The sequence below is a fragment of the Trachymyrmex septentrionalis genome, unplaced genomic scaffold, assembly GCF_001594115.1.
Source record: "Trachymyrmex septentrionalis isolate Tsep2-gDNA-1 unplaced genomic scaffold, Tsep1.0 scaffold20, whole genome shotgun sequence".
Taxonomy (NCBI): domain Eukaryota; kingdom Metazoa; phylum Arthropoda; class Insecta; order Hymenoptera; family Formicidae; genus Trachymyrmex; species Trachymyrmex septentrionalis.
This window is the reverse complement of record NW_017305180.1, coordinates 2,029,971-2,054,404: the sequence shown is the minus strand read 5'-3', so window position 1 is coordinate 2,054,404 and position 24,434 is coordinate 2,029,971. Positions and strand designations below refer to the sequence as shown.

The 24,434-nt window shown below is 31.1% G+C and overlaps 2 protein-coding genes across 2 annotated transcripts in view; one reads left to right on the top strand and one right to left on the bottom strand.

Moving 5' to 3' along the window:
• Window positions 1-1,155: 1,155 nt before the first annotated feature.
• LOC108747630 (RISC-loading complex subunit TARBP2-like) lies at window positions 1,156-2,447 on the top strand. The gene is made up of 2 exons (XM_018485224.1): window positions 1,156-1,590; window positions 1,671-2,447. The coding sequence occupies exons 1-2, from the start codon at window positions 1,246-1,248 to the stop codon at window positions 2,352-2,354; spliced, it is 1,029 nt and encodes a 342-aa protein (XP_018340726.1). The 5' UTR covers window positions 1,156-1,245; the 3' UTR covers window positions 2,355-2,447.
• A 674-nt stretch (window positions 2,448-3,121) lies between these two features.
• LOC108747622 (dynein heavy chain 5, axonemal) overlaps window positions 3,122-24,434 on the bottom strand; it is a 21,726-nt gene continuing 413 nt past the window's right edge. The window contains exons 2-35 of the mRNA XM_018485212.1: window positions 23,988-24,221; window positions 23,770-23,924; window positions 23,400-23,623; window positions 22,940-23,217; window positions 22,323-22,496; window positions 22,003-22,232; window positions 21,626-21,825; window positions 21,060-21,283; window positions 20,759-20,934; window positions 20,333-20,515; window positions 19,795-20,193; window positions 19,335-19,573; window positions 18,729-18,980; window positions 18,415-18,578; window positions 18,081-18,338; window positions 17,787-18,015; window positions 16,763-17,436; window positions 15,756-16,561; window positions 15,260-15,398; window positions 14,623-15,009; window positions 14,328-14,500; window positions 13,902-14,268; window positions 13,437-13,631; window positions 13,211-13,349; window positions 12,842-13,118; window positions 12,221-12,662; window positions 10,256-11,613; window positions 6,594-10,171; window positions 6,264-6,490; window positions 5,804-6,115; window positions 5,179-5,630; window positions 4,745-5,039; window positions 3,313-3,512; window positions 3,122-3,237 (exon numbers count right to left, since the gene is read on the bottom strand). Coding sequence (XP_018340714.1) covers window positions 3,126-3,237; window positions 3,313-3,512; window positions 4,745-5,039; window positions 5,179-5,630; window positions 5,804-6,115; window positions 6,264-6,490; window positions 6,594-10,171; window positions 10,256-11,613; window positions 12,221-12,662; window positions 12,842-13,118; window positions 13,211-13,349; window positions 13,437-13,631; window positions 13,902-14,268; window positions 14,328-14,500; window positions 14,623-15,009; window positions 15,260-15,398; window positions 15,756-16,561; window positions 16,763-17,436; window positions 17,787-18,015; window positions 18,081-18,338; window positions 18,415-18,578; window positions 18,729-18,980; window positions 19,335-19,573; window positions 19,795-20,193; window positions 20,333-20,515; window positions 20,759-20,934; window positions 21,060-21,283; window positions 21,626-21,825; window positions 22,003-22,232; window positions 22,323-22,496; window positions 22,940-23,217; window positions 23,400-23,623; window positions 23,770-23,924; window positions 23,988-24,221 — 13,752 coding nt within the window. The 3' untranslated portion in view covers window positions 3,122-3,125. The remainder of the gene's footprint in view (window positions 3,238-3,312; window positions 3,513-4,744; window positions 5,040-5,178; window positions 5,631-5,803; window positions 6,116-6,263; window positions 6,491-6,593; window positions 10,172-10,255; window positions 11,614-12,220; window positions 12,663-12,841; window positions 13,119-13,210; window positions 13,350-13,436; window positions 13,632-13,901; window positions 14,269-14,327; window positions 14,501-14,622; window positions 15,010-15,259; window positions 15,399-15,755; window positions 16,562-16,762; window positions 17,437-17,786; window positions 18,016-18,080; window positions 18,339-18,414; window positions 18,579-18,728; window positions 18,981-19,334; window positions 19,574-19,794; window positions 20,194-20,332; window positions 20,516-20,758; window positions 20,935-21,059; window positions 21,284-21,625; window positions 21,826-22,002; window positions 22,233-22,322; window positions 22,497-22,939; window positions 23,218-23,399; window positions 23,624-23,769; window positions 23,925-23,987; window positions 24,222-24,434) is intronic.

Here is a 24,434-nt window from a genome sequence, read left to right as displayed (position 1 = left end):
TACATGTTATTTTTATATTTTTTATGTAAAAAATATGTATATAAGCGAAATGATAACTTTAATATACATTTCTTGATTATTGAGAGCACAGTTAAGGTTATGACTCACTTATTGCATGCATATAATATATTTATATATATCATATATGTATATAAATATATACATATCCAACATGGGCTGTATTCCAAAATGTATTGCCAGTACTGAAAATCTATAATGCATATAAATGCGTAAACTATAGATTTTTAGTACTGGCAATAATTTTTGGAACACAACCCTTATAATACATAATATTGATTTATAAGTTTACATGCTGTGTTGTTTATTTTATCTTGAGAATGTTTTCAAAATTATTATTTTCTTTGCTATGTTATTATTGTATTTTCTCGTACTCTTTTTTTTCTACATTTGTAATAAAATGGATATATGTTCAAAGTTTCTAAAGAGAAAGAGAAAAGATAAAAACCAAATAAACAGATCTCTGTTTTGATAAAATTAAAGTAGTTGATCTTTTTGTAAAATTAAAGCAATATCTTTACTGCATGTAAAATGTAAAGTACAATTATGAGGTGCTACAAATATTCTGCATCCTTTGGTGTGTTTCATTCATATACCATTGTAACATTTGTGTCAAATTTAACACATTGTAAGTATCTCAAACAGTCCATTCAAATTTATGCGTTAATTTAATACAAGATGAATTGTGTATATACAAGGTAACACAAATATCATTTAAAAACTAAACATAAAACAGGGATATACTAATACAGTTTATATAAACAAACTATGGAAACATTTTTTTCAATTGACATTTATGCTATGTTATAGTTAATACATAGTATGTTCATTCGTATCTTAGAATTTACATTTATAAATCATTATTTTAATGTTACTTGTTTACTTATTCATAAAATGTTATTTTAACAATAAAATAAATGTTGGATATCAATTTAACACAAACTATTTAAATAACATAATTCATTATGCTAAAATAAATAGTTAAAACCTTTAAATATGTTAAAAAAATTTAACAAAATATTAACAAGGACTTATGTAGACTATTTCTAACACAAATACGAAATATTTTTTAGTGTGTAAATTTGATATTACAAGTTGTAAATTCATTAAAATTGTAAGTATAATTACTATTTTCAGAGTAATTTGTTGTTTGAATACAAGTAGATATGGATAAGTGACTGCAATAAATTATTGAAAATTAGAAAATAAACTTTTAATTTGATCAACATGAGTAAAACGCCTGTTTCTATCCTCCAAGAGATGATGGTAAAGCAGGGTATGATACCTGATTATGAGTTGATACATGATGGTGGAGGTCGTCATGTAAATACTTTTACATATCGAGTTACATGCGACAGTCTCAGTGCAACTGGTACAGGTCGTTGTAAAAAAGATGCAAAACACGAAGCTGCTAAAGCAATGCTAACAGAGATTGCTGCACATAGAAATTATCCGCAGTTACCAGCTGCTAATACATCAACAGTATCTCCGCCAAAGTCACCATTTCATTCTGCTCCTCTTCCACCAAAGATAGCAAATATACCTTTTGTTAACGCCGTAGGTGAATTGCAGGTAATTATCTTAAATATATTTATATAATTACTGTTATAGTCATAGTATCTATTGGTTTATTTATCATCATGTTTTTTCAGGAACTTTGTGCTGAGAATAATTTACATGAGCCAGAATATCTTCTTATTCAGGATGTTGGACCACCACATGCTAAAGTCTTTACCATTCGATGTAAAATGTCTAATTTTGAAGAAGATGGAATAGCAACTACAAAGAAGCAAGCAAAACACGATGCAGCGAAAAGAATGGTGGATAAAATAAAGGGTCTTATGAATAATTTTTATGATTTCTGTAAAGAGAAAAATAAAGAAGATTCTTCAAACTCTTCTATTACAACTATTGATATAGATACAATGAACAAAAATGCAGAAGAACGCTATCGCACATTGATCAAATCGAGAAAGATTAACTTGGGTCTTAAATTAGTAGATTATCACATTTACTGGAGAGATTCTTTGGAGACAGATAAGCGTGATAAAATATTAGAACAATTGGAATGTATCTTCCCCAATGAAATGATTGACATTGAATACATTACCGAAGATGATATAACGGAAAAGATATCTCAATTAACAACTGTACTGTCAGAGATTGATGTAACAATTAATATGAATGATATTACTTCAGATAAATATTATATAAAATCAATACAGCTTAATACGTGTCCTCCTCTCACACAATTTGGTATGGGTAGGAGTAAGATAGAAGCTTCTTGGGAAGCATTATCCCAAATCATAAAATCTATTAAATTACTTTTATCATAGAATAAAAGATTAGAAATACAAATCAAATTTTGCACAATATTGGTAATGCTTATAAGCATTTTTTTTCGATCTTATGCGTTTTCTTCAATTTTATACAATATACAAAATTTTTGGATTAACAAATTTTAATTTTACATTGTAATTTTGTTTATTATATGAAATGTTTTTTTATTTTTATAAAATTTCTTTACTTTTAAATTGATGTTATATACAAAATTACAAAAAAATTATATTTTATTACGGATTATCTTAAATTTAAAAAAAATATATTTTTGTTTTTATATTTTTATGGCATTAATCTAATCGTGCAGAAAGCTGTTACTTTTCGTGATTGATTCATGTAGCGTCAATAATGTAGGATATATATATATATATATGTGTGTGTGTGTGTGTATGTATATATATATGTGCGCGCGCATGTATGCGTGTGCGTGTGCGTCTGTGTGTGAATTATTGAATTTAATGTATTTTATTTTGTAGTTATATTAAGTACAATCTTACATGGATATGTCTGAAACATTATTTTTTATTTTATTAAGAAATGTATATTTTTCTAATACTTTCTAATTATTTAAAAATATGAAGTTTGTATTCTGAATATGAAATAAACATTTAATTACATTAATTTAATTTTTATTGAATATTTAATTATAATACATTTTTTATTGTTTGATTTGACAGATATCACAATATAAGAATAATACACAAAATATTATACCTGATATAATTTAAATATAATTTTAAATAATTTATTGAAGCGTCTCTCTTTAGTTATTTAATATCACATAACAATGCTACACCTCGAAGTGTCCAGTGTCGGGGATTATAATCTGTTTCAAAGTCGATAGAACCCACATATTTCGCGTCTGTTCTTTGAGGCTTCCTATATATAGGACATTCATATAATTTTGGATCTTTACCAGCGGTTGTATTTATTGCGAAAATATAAATAATCGGCATTTGTTCGTAAAGAACTTTTGGTCTACTTTCAACAAGTTTGCCAGCCTTTCTATCAAGCGATGCTCCTTCCAGAAATAAACCGTGAACGTAAACCCCTTCCTGAGGCTGATTTTTAATGTCCTCTTTATTATAACGCGTAATCACGTTTTGCAAAACTACGGAATCTAAAGCCCAACCTTTATGTGCTCTGGTTACTTCCTAAAATTCATTTATTTAATTGAAGTTAAGACAACTTAAATATTAAAAGACGAAACTATAATATAATAGTTATTATAACGAAATTAAATTGCAAAAGGACTTTTCGAGTCAGCTTAGTCCGCACTATCTACACACAAGCACTTTGTTAAAATTTACTGGACACCTGAATATGAAATAAACATTTAATTACATTAATTTAATTTTTATTGAATATTTAATTATAATATATTTTTTATTGTTTGAGTGCTGTATGCAAGGTGTGTCCTAAATATTTTAAGATTTTCAGAGATTTCAAAGAGAGAACCTCTTTTAAGACAAAAACTTCATATAATCATATGTTCGAAAAGGCTTAATTTCAAAAATACATGGTGTTAAAGTTAAAAAAAATTTTATTTTTTCCAAAAATTTCAAAAACTCATTGGAGTTATTTTGATAAAATTTTGTATGTGTTTGAAAGATATAAAGCCTCATCTTTTGAGACTATGCATTATTTTTTTATTCAATTAGGGGCGGATTTAAGAAGATAAGTGGATACTCTTTTTTTTTTTAAACGAAAAAATTAATACGTCACTGATTTTTCTTGCGTTTGAAATTTTTCTATGACAAACGAGATAAATCAGCAAAAAAAATTTCTAATATTTTCGATACAATAATAAAAGATTTTTTTAAATATTTTTGATACAATAAGCCATTTCTGAAATCGTTATCTACTAAATCAAATAAAATGATTTCGCAATATATGAATTCGAATTTATTTCTTGTCCGAAAATGGCTCATTTTACTGAAAATTTTAAAGAAATCTTTTTTCTGTTGATCATCTCAATTAGCATAAAAAAATTTCAAATTAAAGAAAAGTCAGTAACACAGTTTTTTTTTTTTTGATATGTGTACCTACTTATCTTTGAACCGTCTCTGATTGAATAAAAAAAAGTAATATAAAATACTATAACTCGAAAAAAGATGAGATTTTATATTCTTTAAACATGCACAAAGTTTCATCAAAATATTCCGAAATTTTTAGAAAATACAATTTTTTTTTCAGTTTTTACATTATGTATCTTTAAAACTAAATCGTTTCGAATATAAAATATAGTCATATGAGTTTTTGTTTTGAATTTGTGTGAGAAGAATTACCCTTTAAAATCTTTTAACGTACTCAGGATATATTTTGTATATTTTTTCATTAAGTATGTGAGTATAAATTTATTAACATTACAATTTTTAATGCTTACCTGTCTCATAGCCGTTAAAAATCCTTGTGGATTAAAAAATCCGGTCATCCAAAATACTCTTGGACGACCATGAATGCACCATTGTCTGAACTGATGGTCTCTTTCTAACAGCTCCGTATACCAGAAACCTAAAGTTGCCGATTCCCAAGATATTTTTAACCATTTATCTGGGATACGTGCGTCATACATCGCATCTAATGATTTTCGTAAGCCTTGACTCATTATTATGGTACCTTCGATGGCCAGTTTTAAATCCGTTAAAGTACTTTGTACTTCTTTGATGACTCGTGAAATTCTAAAAAAAATCGTAGTTAAGAAAATTAAAAAGAGTAATGATTTGTTTTATCTTTTTTACTATATAAAACATATAATAGTATTTTACAGAAAATATATTTAAACTCATTTTACATATAATAGATGAGAAGGAATGTTACCGGTCTATTTCTTGTCTTAGAAAAATGTTCATAGGCAATAATGGACCCATTCTTTGAAGCGCTTCTTTTACTTCAAAGGAATTGTACTGCTTGGGCAATTTAGATAGCATATCATTGGCTAATTTATACACGACATTCTCTCTAGTTTCACCCCCCTGTGCACCACCCTCTTTCGGTTGTACATTAAGAATTGTATCAAGTATTCCTTTTGCTGTATTAATCTGATAAGTAATGTCGGCGTTTGGATGTAGTCCAAAGACTTCTGGTGTGTCGGTCGCAGGTAAACTATCAATGTAATCTAGATATCCCTGAAGATTTCTGGTCTGAGGCACTCTATATCCTCGATAAAATTCAAAGCCGGGTCGTAACAACACATCGCAAAACCAGACATAGGTGAAAGTAGTTAATAGACGTTTGTCAAAATCGTCTGTAACTCTACCGCCATATTGGACCTAAACATATAAAGATATAAAAGTATATAATATTTTGACATTTTCTGTAATTTATAATCACCAACTACAGTATCTCTGTCTTATTTGCTCTTTCAAGTTCAATTATTTTATAAAAAAATATAATATAGCATTAAATTTATATTTATTTAATAAAAGTAAAAAAAAATCGAAACCTCTCCAAGCATATAGCAGACCGTCGGCCAGGAAACACCCTTTTTAGGATCCATATCATCCAAGTGATTCTGTATGAACTGAACCGATGCTGCAAAATCTGCTTGATTAAATTCATAAGGTATATTCCAACCGAGCGGTCCAAATTTTCTTCTCTCTTGTACTACAGTGTGTAAAAATGCAACAGCGTATAACAAGGGCGGCCACTGCGATTGAGTACTGTAATCCAATGCATCTTGAGTTACTGCTTGATAAGTTCTTTTCAAACTAGCTCTTATGCCTTGAGGTGGTTCATTTGTGAATTTTATTGCCATCTGAAACATATTTTCTATATTTATTATATTTCTTTCAATTTATTTCGCAAAATCGTTCTTCTTTCTATATATATACAATCGACATGTTTACATTATATTAATTAAGAATTAGATATGTTAAATACACGTTATGGACTAGGAATTTAACCTGCAGCAAACCGATGGGAAATTGAGGGTGTACTTCAGTTGTCATCCATAATCTGAACACTTCGTGAACAGTTTCTGTTTCAACAAGAGCATCCATTACTTCCGTACAAAAAGGCAATGACAAATGAATATTTTGTAACAGAACCCAACCACCCGTACTCATAGCTTCGCTAATCATTCTTCGAGCATGGAGCTCTTGGCCTTGCCCCATAGATACTGAATTTAATGCTATAACATTAAAAATATCGTTAATAAACACAATTTGTTTTTGTTAAAAACGATTTAAATTTTCTTTGTGTAACGAAAACAATTAATTAAATTGCTAACTTACAAATCGTTTTTTGTTTAGCTAATGCTGTAATTTGAGGACTCGGATCGGATCCTATAGATAATAAGCATATCAGTGGCGTCCTAGTTTCAGATTCTAACCACGTTGCTTCTAAATCTAATATTTTAGCCTCTCCGTATTCTTTACCCAAGGATTCCGTGATGTACTTTCTCGCCTGGGATAAAGTTCTGTCAGGGCTCCATGATCTAATAAGCAATAATTTTCGGAACACGTCAAGACTTTTTTGATAGCCGCAAGGTAAATCTTCTTCCTCTGGTTTCTCTTTTTCGTACCATATTCTCCATTCCTTTTCATTGAATTCAATTTTTGTTAGTATATCTGAGAATACATCTAGTCTGCTTATTTCGACTAAATTTAGCCACGTTATATCAAGTATCCATTTAAACGGTTTTGGTGTTACTGCATTAAGATCTAAGGATGCTCCACCTTTTATAAAGGCATTGAATTCTGCATGTGAAATAGCGCCTCTATGACAATCTATCTTCATACCTAGCATCAATGTAAATAAAGATTTATGCCTCTCATAAAGACTTCTCAAAGTAAACGCCCAAACTTCATAAGTGAGATGGCGTAGAATAATGTTTATCCGCTCAGAAGTTATAGGACTCTTCGTAGATTTTGTAATTGAATTATCAAAGATTGTCAAGAATTGTCTTAACGAATTTTGATACATGACATTAACATTGCTCATTTCGACTATTAAAAAATATAAAATGGAACCTCTTGACGCAACTGCACGAAACTCTTCGCGTGCCAAGGTGATTTTTTTCTCAGTAAGAGCGGATACTTGCAGCTTTTCATTTACTGATTCGGCCGTAGTTTTAGTTTCTCGAAGAACAGTTATTAAAGCTTCATCATCTACTAAAGAACCTTCTGAAGATGTAAGTCTATGTAACAGTGTACTTTCGAGTTCCTTCATTGAACGCTGATTGGTCAAGACTGATTCGAATAGAGCGACTCTTTCCGCTTCTAAATCGGCTTTTTCCATAAGTATCACTCTACCTAACAATTGATCTTCTAAACCTAACATTGTCACGGTAAAGTCAATAATCGATGTTTTTGCGGATATTTCTGGGCTGTATGCTGGATTTGGTAATTTGGTAGTAATATATAGCATGAATCCTGGCATTACATCACATTCCTTATCTCCAACGACGACCTTCTCAATAGATCCTGATTTAATGAAATTCTTTTCAAGTACATTATCGAGTACCGGATCAAGTTCTTCTGCGACGTCCTCAATCAATAGTGGTCTACCTAACGAAAGACTATCCTCAAGATGAGTTCGGAAATACTTATGATTTAGCGAAGTAATTTGCAACTCGTTTGTGCTCTCCTTATTCTTGATCCACATTTTTCCTTGATTTTGAGGATCTACAAGAAGCGGATAAGACGAAGATTTCGTGACAATAAGCGCATTTTGAACAGATAACTCGTCGTTCGGTAATCCTTGAAGAGTCCATTCTGACATTGTTGCTGTGTCAACGAGCATATTCGTTATGTTTAAATTTTTAGTGAAAGGTATGGATTTGTTAGTTAGTATATTCATCCACGCAATCACTAAGCTGGCTCGATACTGTTGATTATAAGGTCCACAATATGACAAAAATCCAGTTGCCAACAGAACGTCTCCGACTAATCGTCCCAGTTGAATCTTAAATTCTCCACTTTGCTCGGTCCATCGAATCTTTTCACCGCCTAATCCATTTATCAAAGCAGTTGCAGCTGTCATTTTTCTTAAACACACATTTGCAGCTTCTGTCAACCTTTGCTTCTCTTCTACCGCGCTATCATATTGCTCTTTAACTGTCTGCAAAGCCATTTCTCTTTCGGATAATTCCCGCTCAGCATTTGCCAAATCCTCCATTGCGAGTTTTAATCGTGCTTCTTGCAGTGCTAAGTTAGCCTTTAAAGGAAGAACCTCTTTATTAACGGAATGAAAGAATGCCATAGCTTTTGTCCACGATAATAGACCAGCAACATCGCCGCATACACGCCTGGCTGTTTCCATATTGTAATCCTCCATTTTGAAATACGGTTGTAGCAGCTCAACCATTTCGTTATTGATTATGTCTTTTGGATAATTTTGTAGTTGTAATAAAAACGTCGTACTAGCCATTAATTTCAAAGATTCTGCCCACGAAGGTTTAGGACACGGTGCAGTTGTGTCAGGTACAACGGATCCGATTTTCCGTTGGAACAAAATCAATACACAATCCATAATTCTCATTATAAGATGAGGTGGTCTACCTAGCTTTCTCACTGTTGCTATGTGAGCAGGTTTGATGGTATTCAGAGCAGCTTCCGCTTCTTCTAATGCTGGTTTCGCTGCCTCTAACTTTTGTTCAGCCAGTGCTTTTTCATCAGCTATACAAGCTACCAATTGTTCAGCTTTCTCCTTAACTTTTTGCACTTGGTTCTTAAAAGCTTCAGCTTGCATTGCTCTCTCCGTCACTTCCAAAAGTACTGTCTCGGCTTTCTCGGAAGCCTGGACTAATTCTTGTTCCATTAAGGCTAAGTCTCTTTTTAAAATTTCGACCGATATCGATGCCTCTTCGAGTTTTGCTAAACCTGTATCCATTCTTTTAGCTCCTTCACCAAGTTCGTGTTGTTTAGATCGATAAATATTTTTGTATCCACTGATGAAATTTAAATAAGACTTTGGAGTCACATGGGTAGCGCGCCGAAATCTTTGGAAATATTCGATTGATGTTTCTGAAACGATATCTTGTATGGATCCTAATGCATTCACTAGTTCAACTTTCACGTCACTAGTGCAAGCGATTTCAAAATCATGAAGAAAATGTTTAGCAACCAAAACCAGAGCATTCTTAGGCCAAGGTTGGAACCAATCTATAGTACAACCTGATATAAGTGCCGGAAAACGCTGAGCGCGATTCCGGAATTTTTCACCCACAGGAGAGAAGCAGAAAACGACATGTAAATTTTGACAAGTTCTTTGCAAAAAGAAGTCCATTACTAATTCATTATTAAGAGTTCTTTTAGGATTTTCTCTTCTCAAAATAGGTGTTAACTCTGAGATAATTTCCGCTTGCTCGTCACGTGTAAATAAATTGCTAATAACTCCGGAACTCAAGATATTGTTTAGATATTCAAGGAAACCTTCCTCTTTGATATCGAGATCAGTGAAAATAAATGTTGTACCTTTGCCTTGAGTGCCGCAAGTGCGATACAGAAATCTCAGGTCTTCTAAGAAATTGGCCACGTTATAAGATCTAGTCAAGGTGATTTGAAACGTTTTGTACCCGGCAATAAAAGAGGATAACTTTGTAAGACTTTGTTTGCCAGAACCACCAACACCTACCAGCATCACGTTGCCTTTTGGATGCCTAATAATTCTAGATATCTTTACTAGGTGTAACATAGCATCAGGAAAAAATACTAAATCCATTCCAGCGCCTCTCTGCATTTCGTTGAACTGTGCCAGAAACATGTCTAATCTCTCTCTTAACACTTGAGGATCATACACAGGTTCATATACTTTAGGAAGTTCTACGTCTGCATCTTCACCTTCTTCACCGGTTGGTTCTGGAGCATCTCTAGCATTAAAAATTTCTTTTTAATATTGCACAATATTTTTTAAATTACAATGTATATTAATAATTATAGCTATTACTACAAACCTCATGAAATCGACGAAAATAGGATCTTGATTTAGCATGTTTACGTATTTTTCTCCTAAAATATCAGCTACAACACTAATTAGACCTTTATCAAACCAATCTTTGTCGCTTTGTATTGTAAGTCTATCGCTGAACACTCGTGTACATTCGTGCTTCCAAAGCAGCATCAATACACTTTCCTTATCAATGACCGTAGACAACGTACCGACCATGCCTTGCCAAATTCTCGAAAGATCTCGAAGACTAAATACATAGTGAAACTTCGCAGGTGTTGGCAACAGTTTTGCGCGTGTATTTTCCCACAATATTCTAGTCAAAGGAATCATTTTTTTAACCAACTGACGGACTTCTTGAGAAAATCCTCTTTTGATATTGTAATGTCCTTCACCTAAAGTGTTAAAAATTCGATCGATTGATGCGTTGTCAGGTAACGTGCAATTAAAAATACAAAATTGTCTCTTGAGTCTCGAGGGAATGTCATTTCTTCCGCCTCCAGGCTGACACATAGCTGCTAAAAAAGTTACATCCACAATGGCGGTGAAGTCACCGGGTTTCTCTAAGGAGTAAAACCCCTTCATATCCATAACTTGTCGCACGATCTCGTTGGTTATTTGGTCACCCCATTCATTAATTTGCGGTAAATTTATGTCATCGACAAAGATCAACATCTTCTTACCGCCTGGTGGTCCAAATGTACTTCCTAAACGCTTTTCCACGTAACTCTCAATGGTTTTTTGGAATTGATACGGACTGGTCGCAGAACTAAAGTTGAAAGAGCGACTCAAAGTTGTATCTGGATTTGATTTCTTCATATATGATTTCATCATGACAGTTTTGGCAGATCCTTGTTCGCCTATTAACAACACAGCTTTATCCTGACGGCCAATCAAGTCAATTAAATATTGAATTCTGACATTATCCGGTATAGGTATCAAAACATTACTATAGTCAGGTGTTGAATATTCAGGATAGACATAATTGGTCACCATACTTGTCCACGTATCCCACGTGCCTTTGTCAGTGACGAAGAAGTCAAATACTGTAGCATCCAAATATCTATCAGAAATCGGAAGATCCAGAGTATCAAAGTTTTCTCGAAGATACTTGTCATATTTTTGTCTATCGGCAGTTTCTAGCAAAGCTCCTATGCCCCACACTAACGCGAACACATAAAGACGTGTTAGATATTCCGCCGTTAGAGGCTGGGGTTTGTCTCTCTCCATATCTTCATCCTCTGCTTCTTCTAATAATGTCTCCGGAGGTATTAAACCTTCCAACAAGCAAAGCATTTGCCTTACTATATTACATTGCAAGACATCGATAGCGAGCGATAACGTTTGAGTACTCCATGAATAGATCTAATAAATTCAAAATTTATTTATATTTTACATATATCACAATATAATACATATTTTTATAAAATTGGCAATATGGTACTTAAAATATATATATATTAGTTAAAACATAAATTTTAATATATGCTTATAATTAATAAAATACGAATTAATTTTATCTTTCTATTATATACAGAGTATCCCATTTTAATTAATTCAATCAATTTTCTTCGAAATTATTTATGAAACAAAAAATGTTTCAGATAAAAGTAGAACGAGGGAAACGTATTTTGATGTTGTTCATTATCACGTTGTTTTTTTTTAGATGGAACGCTAAAAAAATATGAAGATTATCACTTTTTTAAATGGAATTATATAATTTTTTCATATAATATGAATCCTTTAATTATATAATTAGAGGAGAAAATTGACTGGATTGATTAAAATGGGATATATATTCTGTATGTATTTCCAATTTCTGTTCAAATGGTGGTTAACAGTAAGCATGTTTTCTTAAGTTAAGAAAATAATTAATTAATTAATTAATTTTATATGATTAGCATTAAAATTACATTAAAATAAAAATATTTAATATGTATCTGCAAAAGACAGAATTATTTTATTAATTTACCTGTGCAAAAGAATCTGTAAATAATTGTTCGAGAATTTCTTGCTCCAATGTTGATCGTAATTTTAGCCAAGCGGTAACAACTGGATTCCAATCTAATCCTGAAGAGCTCATATATACCATACCGTTTCGCGAAACAGTCGCAGGACTTGCATTATCAATATTATGCGGTTCAAAAATAATTTTACATGTTGGCGCCATTGATAATCTATCGCCATTAGCCAAAGTCAATGTTTTATTATCATCCAATACAGAATTTAAATTTTCTATCCAAATACTGTCAACGGGACCATCAAGCACCAGCCATACGTGTTCGCCCTTTTTTAATTTCAATGTTTTACGCCACAAAGCTGAGAAAATCCCATCTGTCCAATCATTCGTTGCAACATCTAAACGGCCGAACATCTGAGCGGCTGTTATACTTTTTGGATTCATTCTCATTTCTCTAAAATTAAATAAATTATTTATATATATATTCATAAATTTTATTAAAAGTTAATTTATAAATAATTTATTATTACATTTTAAGTGTTTATTAATTTATAGAAAAGCTTTAAATAATTTGAAATATTTTCTCAGAGGTACATATATTTGTACCTATTAATATACATTGTAATACACTACCTATGGGAATTACCACATTGTGTTAATGCTTTCATCAAAATATGTATACAAGTAGTTTTGCCAGCGCCGGTCGGGCCTAACGTCATGATGCCATGCCTCACTCTTTGCGTTTCATATAGCTGTATTAATTTAAGCACCCACGGCGAATGATAAATTAATTTTGCTTGCTCCACTTGTTCATTAATAGCTGCTTCCAATTCAGGATATGATGTTTTCTCCAGAACTTGGTTGGGAAATAGATCTGCTACGAGAGATATGAAGAGTGGTTCGTCCTCATCTACAGAAAAATATGTCATATTGTTTTAGCATGTCTTTGTATCAACTATAATAATTATGCATCTTTTTTTTTAAATTAATTAGCATAATAACCTATGAGCTTCGAAAGATTCATGTCTCTTAAAACGCGCATGACGATCGTACTTTCCGTGTCCTTAGAATTGACTCTTTTTGCCGCTCCTAAAGTTCTTAACACAGACAATATATTTCGCAGACCGAAATCATAGTGAACCTGAGATCAATATATTGTAAAATATTATAATAAATTTTAATCCTTCTTTTTTTTAATGTCTTTTTTTTTAATGCACAGTAATGTTACCTGTTTGGTCAACTGCTCTTCACACAATTTATAAAGAGTATAAAATTTACGAGCAAGTGTAATATTCTCTAAAAATCCACAACTAGCTAATTTTACACGTATAATAATTTGACGATCAGGTACCATCATAGCTACTGTGCGAAATTGTATTTTCAAGTTCTCCGGCAATTCTTTTCGTCCTGCATATCCAGGATTCTAGAATTTACGTAACATTGAAATGTTTTTATACATCTTAATTGTTATTAAGTAATTTATCATAATATTATATAAAAAAACAAAGTTGCATAATTATGAAAAATTATATATTGTAAGAAAGATACATAAAAATGTACCTCTTATATAATATGTATAATTTTAGCAAATTTTTGTCAATTAGGAAAAAACATGTAATAATATAAATAGATGTAATTTTTTCATTTAGAGAACTATGTTTCTTATTCTGCTATGTTGCATGATACAGATTACCATAGTAATGAATATTCCAAGCTCTGGAAACATATCAACTTGATCTCCATCTGTGAAAATAAACTGCTTCTTTTTTTCCTTTTTTGCGGCAAGCACTACGGCAACTTGTTGTGCAGCAACGGACAGAACTGGTAATTCAATTCTGTTAAATTCATCGAAACAACCCCATGAACCGCTTTGTGCCAATCCCTTATAGATACGACCTAATCCTCGATAATCCATTTGATCAGAACAATTGAAGACTACGACATATTTTGCTAAAGTCTTCCCCATGTCTTTTACAGTTTCGGTTTTTCCAGTTCCTGCTGGACCGCAAGGAGAGCCTCCCATTGACATTGATAAGGCTTGCGCTAATGTTATATAACACCTAAAATATATAAAATCTAAAATAAAGTGTACAATATCGTAAAATACGATTGCATTTACCTATCGGTTAATGGTGTAATAACCAATCTTTCGGTACATCCTAAGTATTCATTTTGGTAGGTAAAATGAACATCTGTGATGCATATAGAAGTTTTATCTAAATCTTCTTTAAAATAAAACCTGCATTGCTTCAACCATTCGAAATCATTCATGGACCGCACATTTAGACGACACTAAATAAATGAATATGTATATATTTCTAGTATCTGCCTGTTACATCTAAGATTTTAGATTAGATTATTTATGTTTCTAATACATTGCATCTGTATACAAAAATTTTAATTTAATAACGTACCAAAATGTCAAAAATATCACGTTGGTGCACATGTATAGTGATCAACGTTTCGAATTTAATTCGTTCTATTTTAGTAAGATCTCTCGTAGTTTGATCGATTAATGTATTTAAAAGATCAAGAAACTTATTGTTCGTTTCCGTCATAATTTTTTTATCGGCGCGAGCTTGAGCCAGGGCCAATTCACCATCTCGTGTCCAAATCATTTGAATGCCTAACAAACCTATCTGAGCAGGCATTTTGTCGAGAAAGTTCAGTAAATTGAAATTTGCATCATTAATCATGCTGTAGCATTGACGGATGATAGAATGCAAAGAAAGTTGAGACGTTTGTAATAATTGCATCAACCATGTTTCCACAGAACCTTCTGCTCTTACTGCTCTTTCCAGCTTTAAAGAAAATTACAAACAAATTTTATTTTATTTGTTTTAAAATTATTAATTTCATTTCCAAAACTTATGTTAACATTACACAAATTTAAGTACAAATATATACAATACCTATACTTCGAAGATAATAATATTTAAGGATTGTATAAAATATTGTTACCTTTATTCACAATATACATACTTGTATAATTTCACCTTCTGATGAAATAATAGCTGTCATTTTATTATATTCGATGTCATGAAATTTTACGTAACGCGTATTATCGAAAATAGATAGTAGATGATTTTGTATGGTATGAGAATCGGACGCTTGGCCAAGTATTTCTAAGAGCGCAGGATCAGAAACAAAGAAAAACCTTGGAAACATCATACGCTTTTTCTCTAAATATCTGAGATTAAAGAGAATGACATTAAAGAGAATAATTTTTATAAATAAATATTAATTAAAAAATATCCCTTCTATCTTATATTAAAGGTGCAGTTATGCATTATTGCTACATTTAAAGTAAAAGTATTAACAATCAAAATCCGCAGAATACAAACTAACAGTAACATTACAAATATTACAATTTTCTACTCAACAATGCATCTAACGTCCCCCTAACATTATTACATATATACCATTGAGTAGGAATATGATATTAATGTATATAATGTTACTGTTAGTTTGTGTTCTACTTAAAATTCCTTTTAAGTTTGCTAAGAAGGAAGGATGATTATGTATACATCACTAATCTTATACTTACCCACTCAGAGATTTTTGACATAGCTCTAATTGCTCTTGCAAATGTGGCAGAAGTTGCTTTAACAAGTCATCGCCTACACAACAGGGTACAACTCCTGGTGTTTCGTGAGCACGTTGCATAATTTTTTGCCAACTTTTGTCGATCTTGCTAAATCTTTTGGCTTCCTTTGGCAACTGTTTCGCAATATCACCGCCCACAAATACCGCTTCGAGATAAACCCACATGTTTTGTACAAGTAACCATCTCTCGAGGATCTCATTTGTGTTAGATAAATCACTAAGCCACTGTTGTATTTGCTTTCTAAAAGGCGCATTATAGCGATTTGACATGAGTGAACCAAGAACCATCAAACTGTCTTCCAACTGACTTATAGTTTCTGCTGTTGTATCTCCTCGAAGTAATAATTCTCCTCTGTTATTGAATGTCATGAAAGTCAACTCGTGAGATGACCATTCGTTTACTACTGTCCTTAATTTAGCCTCGATATCTTTCTCCTTCATAGCTGATATACAAATATCTTCGATGTCTTCTTTGTTCTTCAAGAGCGGCGCTTCAAGAATATTTTTAAGACAGAAACCTTCGCTTTCAAGATCGAATGAATATCCTGTAACTTCTACAATTCTTTGCCAGTGGCGCGGTTTCATTGCTTTATTTGCCATCAACTCGAGAAGAGGACACATATCGTTGAAATCATCGATTGTCTTTTTAAGCGCAAAGAACGCTGGCCATTCTTTTAATCCTTTTGGTAATTTGCGACAGCGATTTTGAAACTCCATCAGCTCATTGTTTATTTCTTCGATATTTACCTAAATAATTTATACAATTATCAAATTTATATAACAATTTGTTTGCGTGTACTACTAATAAAGTTTACAAATAATTTTAAAAATTTTATTACTAATAAAATTAAAATTAAAATAATAGATATAAATTAAATTAGACATTAAAAAAATTTACACATATTATAAATATCTTATATAAAAAACGGTGATAATATAATTTCTTACCTCACCCCATGGAATATCATAATAGCTGCTGACTCTGTCGATGACATCGTTATAAAGTTTGTACAACTTTTGCAATAAATTCAATTCCTTTCTGATTTGTGAAAGCTCTGGATAATCTGTGATAGGCAAACCGAAAAGCTCTTCGCCGCTTTGATATGTTTGCAATTTTCGCCACATACCATCAAACCTGTTCTGGAATAATATTTGTCTGTCTGAAGCATCCCGGGGGCTCAAACCTGGCTGCATCGGCCCAGATGACCTGTATTCTTCGCAATACATTTCGTTATCGGTACGGAATTTCTCTAGATTATTTCTTAAATCGTTCTCGAATTGTGGTTGCAAATTCAATAGCAAGACATGACTTTCTTGCGCTCGTGCCAACAGTTTCTGCCAGGTGTCTCTCAGATTATCTACCTGCTCCAAGCATTCCTGGTCTACAGGTACCTCATATCTTGTGACTATATTAAAAGCTTCTTCAATGGGATCAATCTTCAGTTCCATATCGACCTCTTGTTCGCGAATCTTTTTTAGGGTATCCATAATGAGACGTACGTCATCCAGATCGCGAATTTGATGATCTAATTTACGATCCATTTCATTCATCAATGCATAAACGTATTCCATTTCACGACGATACTTCTTTTTCATTGCTTGACCAATTTTATGTGTGCAACCTGTATGTAGGGATTATTATTTTTGTATTCTGTATTTCTTTTGTAGTATAAGTTCTGTAGTATAAGTTGAAATGTGTAAGAGGAGAGTGCATAAACAATGTTTCTTTAGCAAGCGAAAATTGAAATAAAATATAAAATTTACGTTCTAGAAGTTTTATTTACGCTTCTGTTACTTTCTCTTTATCTTCTATTTATGCTTCGATTTTTATTATGCATCGATTTTTTTTGTAAAATTTTTATTACTTACCTTGAGGATTAAATACGTTTATAAAATATATTAGTTATAGTAATTTACAATTGAATATATAATTGTAATATTTAAATAATATTATATTGTATTAGTGTTATACCTTTGATTTCTGTATAAACACCATATTTCAGTTTTTCTGTCGACACAGCAATCGATGTACCAAATATGATCATATCTGGTTCAGTAGCCAATCGATCTTCAAGTTCACTGTGTTTGCGAAGAGTAGTTTCAAATTCTGACAAAGAGATTTGTAACAATTCTCGTATACTGCGTTCATTTTTCCACAGAAACTTATAAGGTTTCCAACGATCGAGAAATTCTGTCAAATCCTATAAGTTCAACTTGGTAATTGAATTCATTGATGAATGTCAAATCTCATACTATTATTACTAACTTGCCGCAATTCCATTGTGCAAGTGCTCAACATGCCGAGTAGTTTGATGATTTCCTTATTATCCATCACCATCGTGTAAAAGTTTCTTTCTTGAACTGGAAATACAGGTCTCTCTTCAGAGAGAATTTTATAAAGTCTTCGCCTTCTGGTTTTCATATCTTCCGGTTCTTCTTTCTGCTTCGCAGCATTACTATGTGCTCGCAACACGACATTAGCTAGATTTCGTTTGGATGGGTAGGGAAGATTTTTCCATATGCTCTAATAATCGAATAATATAAAAATGATGTATTGGATATTTCAAGTTTAAGAATTTTATTTAATATAATCTTTTTACCTTGTTTCCTTTGGAATTCCACTGCGCCACTCCTTTCGCAACACCCGTGATAACTTTTCCAACTGATGTCAATGCTTCTTGAACATCATCTAGGCTAGGTTTAACTGTTACTGCCGGAATCATCAGTGTTGCATGTAATAAAAACACCGGATTCGGAGTTGTTTCTATAAAATATAATTAATTTTAAATATAATTGTAAAGAGATTTATTAAATGTTTTATCATAAAATAGCTTAAATCTTTTTTTTATTAAGCTAGGAATGCGTTTATTATAATAGTATGAAGATTTTACCAAAGTTTTATTTATAAAAGTACCTGAATCAAGTTCTCGAATAAATCGTTTCCTGATCGCATCTAGAGATACTCTGGTGACTTTTATTAATACATCCACGATTTTTCTAGAATAATATCGTCTCATTTCGGATACCGCATTTCGAACCATTTCTTGCATGCCTTTGGGTAAAGTACCGGGTGTGGTCAATAATTGATGAGGATCATCGAAATAATTCCATACCACGGACCAATCTTGTTGACCTGTTTGTTCTGTTGCTTCTTTTCCTTCCACTCCTTCCCCATTTTAAATAGAAAAGATAAAAATTATTTTAGTATTTTTTTTTATAGAAAATATAGAAAATTTTTAATAGCTGTAAATCTCCTTGCTATTTTTACAGTAACTGTGATTAAATTGTCAAGATCTTTAAATGTCACTAGAATTGCAATATTTATCAAATAATTTATAAACAAGTATTGCAAATAAGATGAGAGACACATAATTTTTATTTATATATGTGTTAAAAAAGATAAATAATCCAATTTTTAATAGTATCTCGTTAGTGCGAAGGTTAAAGTGGAATGGCATAAAAGTTCATACTTTAATTGCAAAATTTACAATAAAGACTAACATTAATACATTACCTTCACTAGTAAGAAAATCAAATTGATTGGAATTACTTTTGAAGCTATCTGTAGCTTTTCTAACAAGCTGCAATACTTCTTCCACTGCTTCTTCGACCATTGTACTTTTACGATGCAAATCTACTGCTGCATTTCTACATATTTCCTCATTTTTCTCTATGAATTCTTCTATTGTCCATGGTTGATCGGACTCTGGCAGAGCATGCAAAGTTACTTTCCGCATACTTGCCAGCACCTGCAAAATCCTGGCACAATATATTATTCAATTAACTTGCATAATTTTGTAAGTCTCTAAATGCTCTTCAAACTTTGGCAAAAAAATTATTATTTAGCGATTAATTTAGCATCAATTAATTAATTAATTGTTATTAAACAAATTTATTTTTTTAAGCACACATTTATTTTATTGCTCAAAATTTGTTTTTAGAACAAGCAATTAATTTATAGCAGTTTATTTTTATCATACCTATTATCATATACGTCGTGTACTCTTGTGATAAGAATATCAAAACTTTTGATCTGCTCTTTCGTATTGTTGCAAAAATCTTTCCAATCTGGCTTGGTCCAGGTCAAGGTTGTTAAACCGGGTTCTAATAACGATGCAATGCAAACTAAATGCGGTAATAATAATGGGCGAACCTCTAATTTCACACGTTTTGCAGTACAAACAAATTCTTCGATTATAAGTTGAAGCGAATCCGTGACTAAAGTAAAATAATCTTTTTTTGCTAATATTGTTAGTGCAACAATTGGAATCTCCAAATTTATTTTTGTTAAACAATCGGCTTCACGAAATAGAAGAACGACTCGGTTTTCCAAGTTGACTTTCACTTTTGCTGATTTTTCGTCGACTACAAGCAGCGGTCTGTTAATTATATTAAATAATTATAATAATTATTATTTGTAATTATTATTCAATATAAATATCTGTGATTATATATGTGTTTTAAAATTTTTTTTAAGAAAACAGAATCAATTATCGATTATTGAATTTAAAAACTAACTGTTTTAAACAATCCTCGATGACCCAAGAATTTTGGTGCGTCCAAATCTCAGCAATATCGGTCTGATATTGTTTCAGAATAGCAATTACATAATTATATCTTTTCACCAGATCGGCAGTCAATGGTAACGTTTTTAGAACAGGATGATTTGACACAGATGCCATTAATTCGTCCAGATGCACTCTAACAAAGATTTTGTTTTAGATATTGATTTAAGACTATATCTTAATTTATATATAATTCTTAATATTTCTTTAATTTTTAAATAATTATATATAAAAAAATTTTAAAGTCTGTGATAACAAATTGTTTAAAAATATATTTGTATTTAATTTAGCAGCTAAAAAATTACAAGAAACGATAACGTTTGTTCAAACAATAATCCAAAAGTCTGAATTCACAGACTAGTGTAATTATTTTATTTACTTCAAAGAATTTGCCCAAGTCAATCGTCCAGCTATAGGCGGCATGTGTCTCGGCAATGGAGGATCGTCTTTTTGCCGTTTGAATAGTTTTAAAATTCGATCGATCTCTTTATCGCAATACTTCACAACAATGTTATATTTTTCCTCCAATTTTGAAAGAGGTATTTTTTCACTGACCTTAAAAAATATTTAGAAAAAGAACATTTATATATTTATATACGTTTAGAAAAATAAATAATTTTAAAATGGTTGTGCGTAAATATTTTTTGAGGATTTATTAAAAAGTTGAATATATTTATCACCTTTTCAAATCGCGTTAAAAACCGTATACCTTGCGGTGTTTCCCATACATCGGCATAATTTTTTTCAATAATTTTGCCGATGTTCTCTTTCAACATATTTGTCTTTGCCATAAAGTCATCATAATCTATATCAAAATCAGTGTTTCTTGGATCGAGATAATCATATGATTTGCTAGTCGCAATCTTTTTAGCTTCTTCAAATGTTTTCATGGCTTCATCTAACGCTATAATTTGATATATAGCAATTTATTTAATGTATATAATTAAAATATGCTTCTTTTAATTATTATTTTTGCATAATTTTAGAGTCAAACTTATAATAAAATTAATCTTAATAATTTATGATTTTTATTAAAAAATAAAGTTATATAGATAATTTTATTCAAAATTATTGTAAAAAATGTAAAGTTAAATTATTATATAATAGAAAAATTATTTAAGTTTAAAATTAATACCATTATTGTTGTAGTAATTTAGAGTTAAATATTTATTAAATATTTAACAAGTTATATTTTATACATATGTATTTTATATAATAAAAATTAAACATTAAGATTATGTTATACCTTCTCCAAGAAGCAATCCTTCCATTCGTCTTTCAAAGAGAGTTTGATAATCTTGTATGAGATCAAACATAGTGAGAATTTTGCGAATTCTAGCACAGAAAGCATCAAATCGACCAAAAACATGAGTTTCTGAGAAGGAAAATTCTTGTTCCGTAACTGCTGGTGAACATCGAACTAGTCTGTACGTTTCTCTATAAGCTCTTAAATAACAATTAATTCAAATGTTATTTTTTATTTTAATAATGTGTAAAAATACTCGTATTTTTAAGAATTTAAATTTTTTAAGAATATTTTGAACGCTTTGAAAATACAATTTGATAATTAAAGATGTAATAATAAAATAAAAATTATTATTTAATATAAAATATGATCAATACTTATTTAGACGTAGACAATGTTTTAATCTCGACCGAACGGCTACTCGATCTTGTCCCCAAATAACTTCTCGACCTCTTTTTGTGACATAATCTCGACAGGCAACAATCATCTGATTCGTAATTTTAATCATTAGAGAACTTGTTCTTTCTGAAGTATTATAATATCTCGAGACACTATATATTAATCGAACAGTCTGTAACAATGATACAAGCGAATCTCGCATTTTTACCTGTAAAAATAAAAACTTTTAATTACGTGCGAAGTTATATAAAATTAATTCATGTGCCGTATTCTTATCTTATAGGAAAAATTAACTTACAGGATCATCGAGGTAAAGACAATGACAGCACTTCTCTAATGCTTGGATGAACTTTGCATTATCTTTCGCTTCATTGTAACAGTAAGTCACTTCATCTTCCGCATCGACCCAATCTTTAATTAACTTTGAACGTGCGACTTGTAGACATAGAAGTGACATAGTAATTTCGTGATCCTATAATTTTTTGTTTGAAAAAACATTTATAAAAACACTGTACTATATTTTTACAGCATAATTTACTTATAATTAATACATTTATTATTAAAATAAATAAAAATGTATTGTGCTGTACTGCACGGAAAAAAATATTTGGTTGAATCAACTGGAATTGTGGTGGAAAATGAATGATCCAGAATTCCAGTTAAGTTTACTAGATTTTTAGTTAAATTGACTAGATTCTGATTATTTCAAACAGATTTCTGGTAGATTGGGAATTGGTTATTTCAACCAGAATTCTGACAGATTTAACCAGAAATCTAGTAAACTTAACTTCAAATTCTGGATCGTTCATTTTCCATCACAATTTCAGTTAATTCAATCAAATATGTTTTTTCCGTGCGTGTAATTTAATAAAAAAATATATAAAAGAGTTTTATAAAGATGGTAAATAACACAACCTTTAAACGGTTGACCAGTTGACTAAATTGTGCACCCCGCCGTTTCCAATACTCGAGTTCTTGTTGCGGTCCAGAGATATCATTCTCTCTTTTAACTTGTTTACTTTCCGCCATAAAATCTTTAAGTTTTTTTATCCAAAGTTTTACTCTTTTCTCAATTTGTTCCACAGCATTTTCTTTCGTTATAAAAGCCTTTGCTTCTTCAAAGTTATGCACTTCCAGCATTATTGACTCGCCATCGTGGAATATACCACCATCAAGTGCTACTTTTTCGCAAACTATATACATATCACATATATAACAAATAGTAAAGCAAACTTTGAAAAGAAATATTATTATCTTTATAACATTTAATTATAATAAAATAAAATGAAATATTATTTTTATATATAAATTTCCAACAATTTGTAAATGTTATTTTGATGTGGAAAATGAGATTTATATAAGTTTGTAAAAATACCTTTAAGAGCGCTGCAAAAAGATCTTAAGCCTGGTAAAAGGAGACTTTTAATCATTGAACAATCATCTTCACCTTCTGGACCAGGATGCGCTAACGCATCCATAAATACTTGCTCCACAATTCGCTGAACAGAAGTTATTATTCCTACTTTCATTGTATCTATTACACCCGTGTAAAGATCCTTTTGAAATCCTTCTTCTGGTAATTGTTTAGACACACTGATTCTATGTATTTTAAGGAGGAAATAGAAATTTTAACTATTTTTTAGGACATGAAATATTAAATATTACTTTTTCAGCAAATTTTTTAAATATTGTAGAGATGTAATAAATGACAAGCATTTCGATGCAATATTATAATTTTAAATTACCTAAACATATAAATACAGATGCCTGTGCAAGGCACTTGCCAGCCATCGGTTAGAAAAAGTTTCTTCTTTGGTGGCTCCTTTGATTCCTTTTGTTCTTTTACTTTTGATGCTGTTGCATTTGGGGCTGATCTAGAAGTAACAGCCTTTGGCTGCACCTTTAATGAAATTCTCACGATTATTTTTGTCTTTATTTGTCAAACAATTACTAATTTTTATACCGTATCAGCTGGAGGCTCTGATTCTTCAACCTCCTGATAGTACCAGACAAGAGTAGATCTCATGTGCGGCACAAACAACTGATTGATTTCGTCCAACATGTCATCCTCGAAGACATGGTCCATGACTTCGTGACGCGATAATTGTGTTGCATCCATTAAGAGTTGAAAAGCGAACTCTAAACGAGGATCCATCTCTCCTCGTCTGGCCTTTCTCTCGCATTCTTCCCGTCGTTTCTGTATAAAACAATGTAAAAAAAAATATTTCTTTAAATAAGAAATATAAAAATATATGATGCAACAAATGTAACAATGACACAAAAGAACTTAATATTAATTATTAACAATGTCCAGTTAACCCAAATTTGATACATAATTATAAATAAATTTATACTTATATAAGTATACATGAATTCAAAAGCTCAACATCTATAATTAATGGCATACATA

Bases quoted from the DNA above. Each gene is read 5' to 3' on its own strand.
- LOC108747630 (XM_018485224.1), top strand. From the start codon at position 1,246: ATGAGTAAAACGCCTGTTTCTATCCTCCAAGAGATGATGGTAAAGCAG. The intron at 1,591-1,670 runs GTAATTATCTTA...ATGTTTTTTCAG, and splicing joins ACGCCGTAGGTGAATTGCAG to GAACTTTGTGCTGAGAATAA.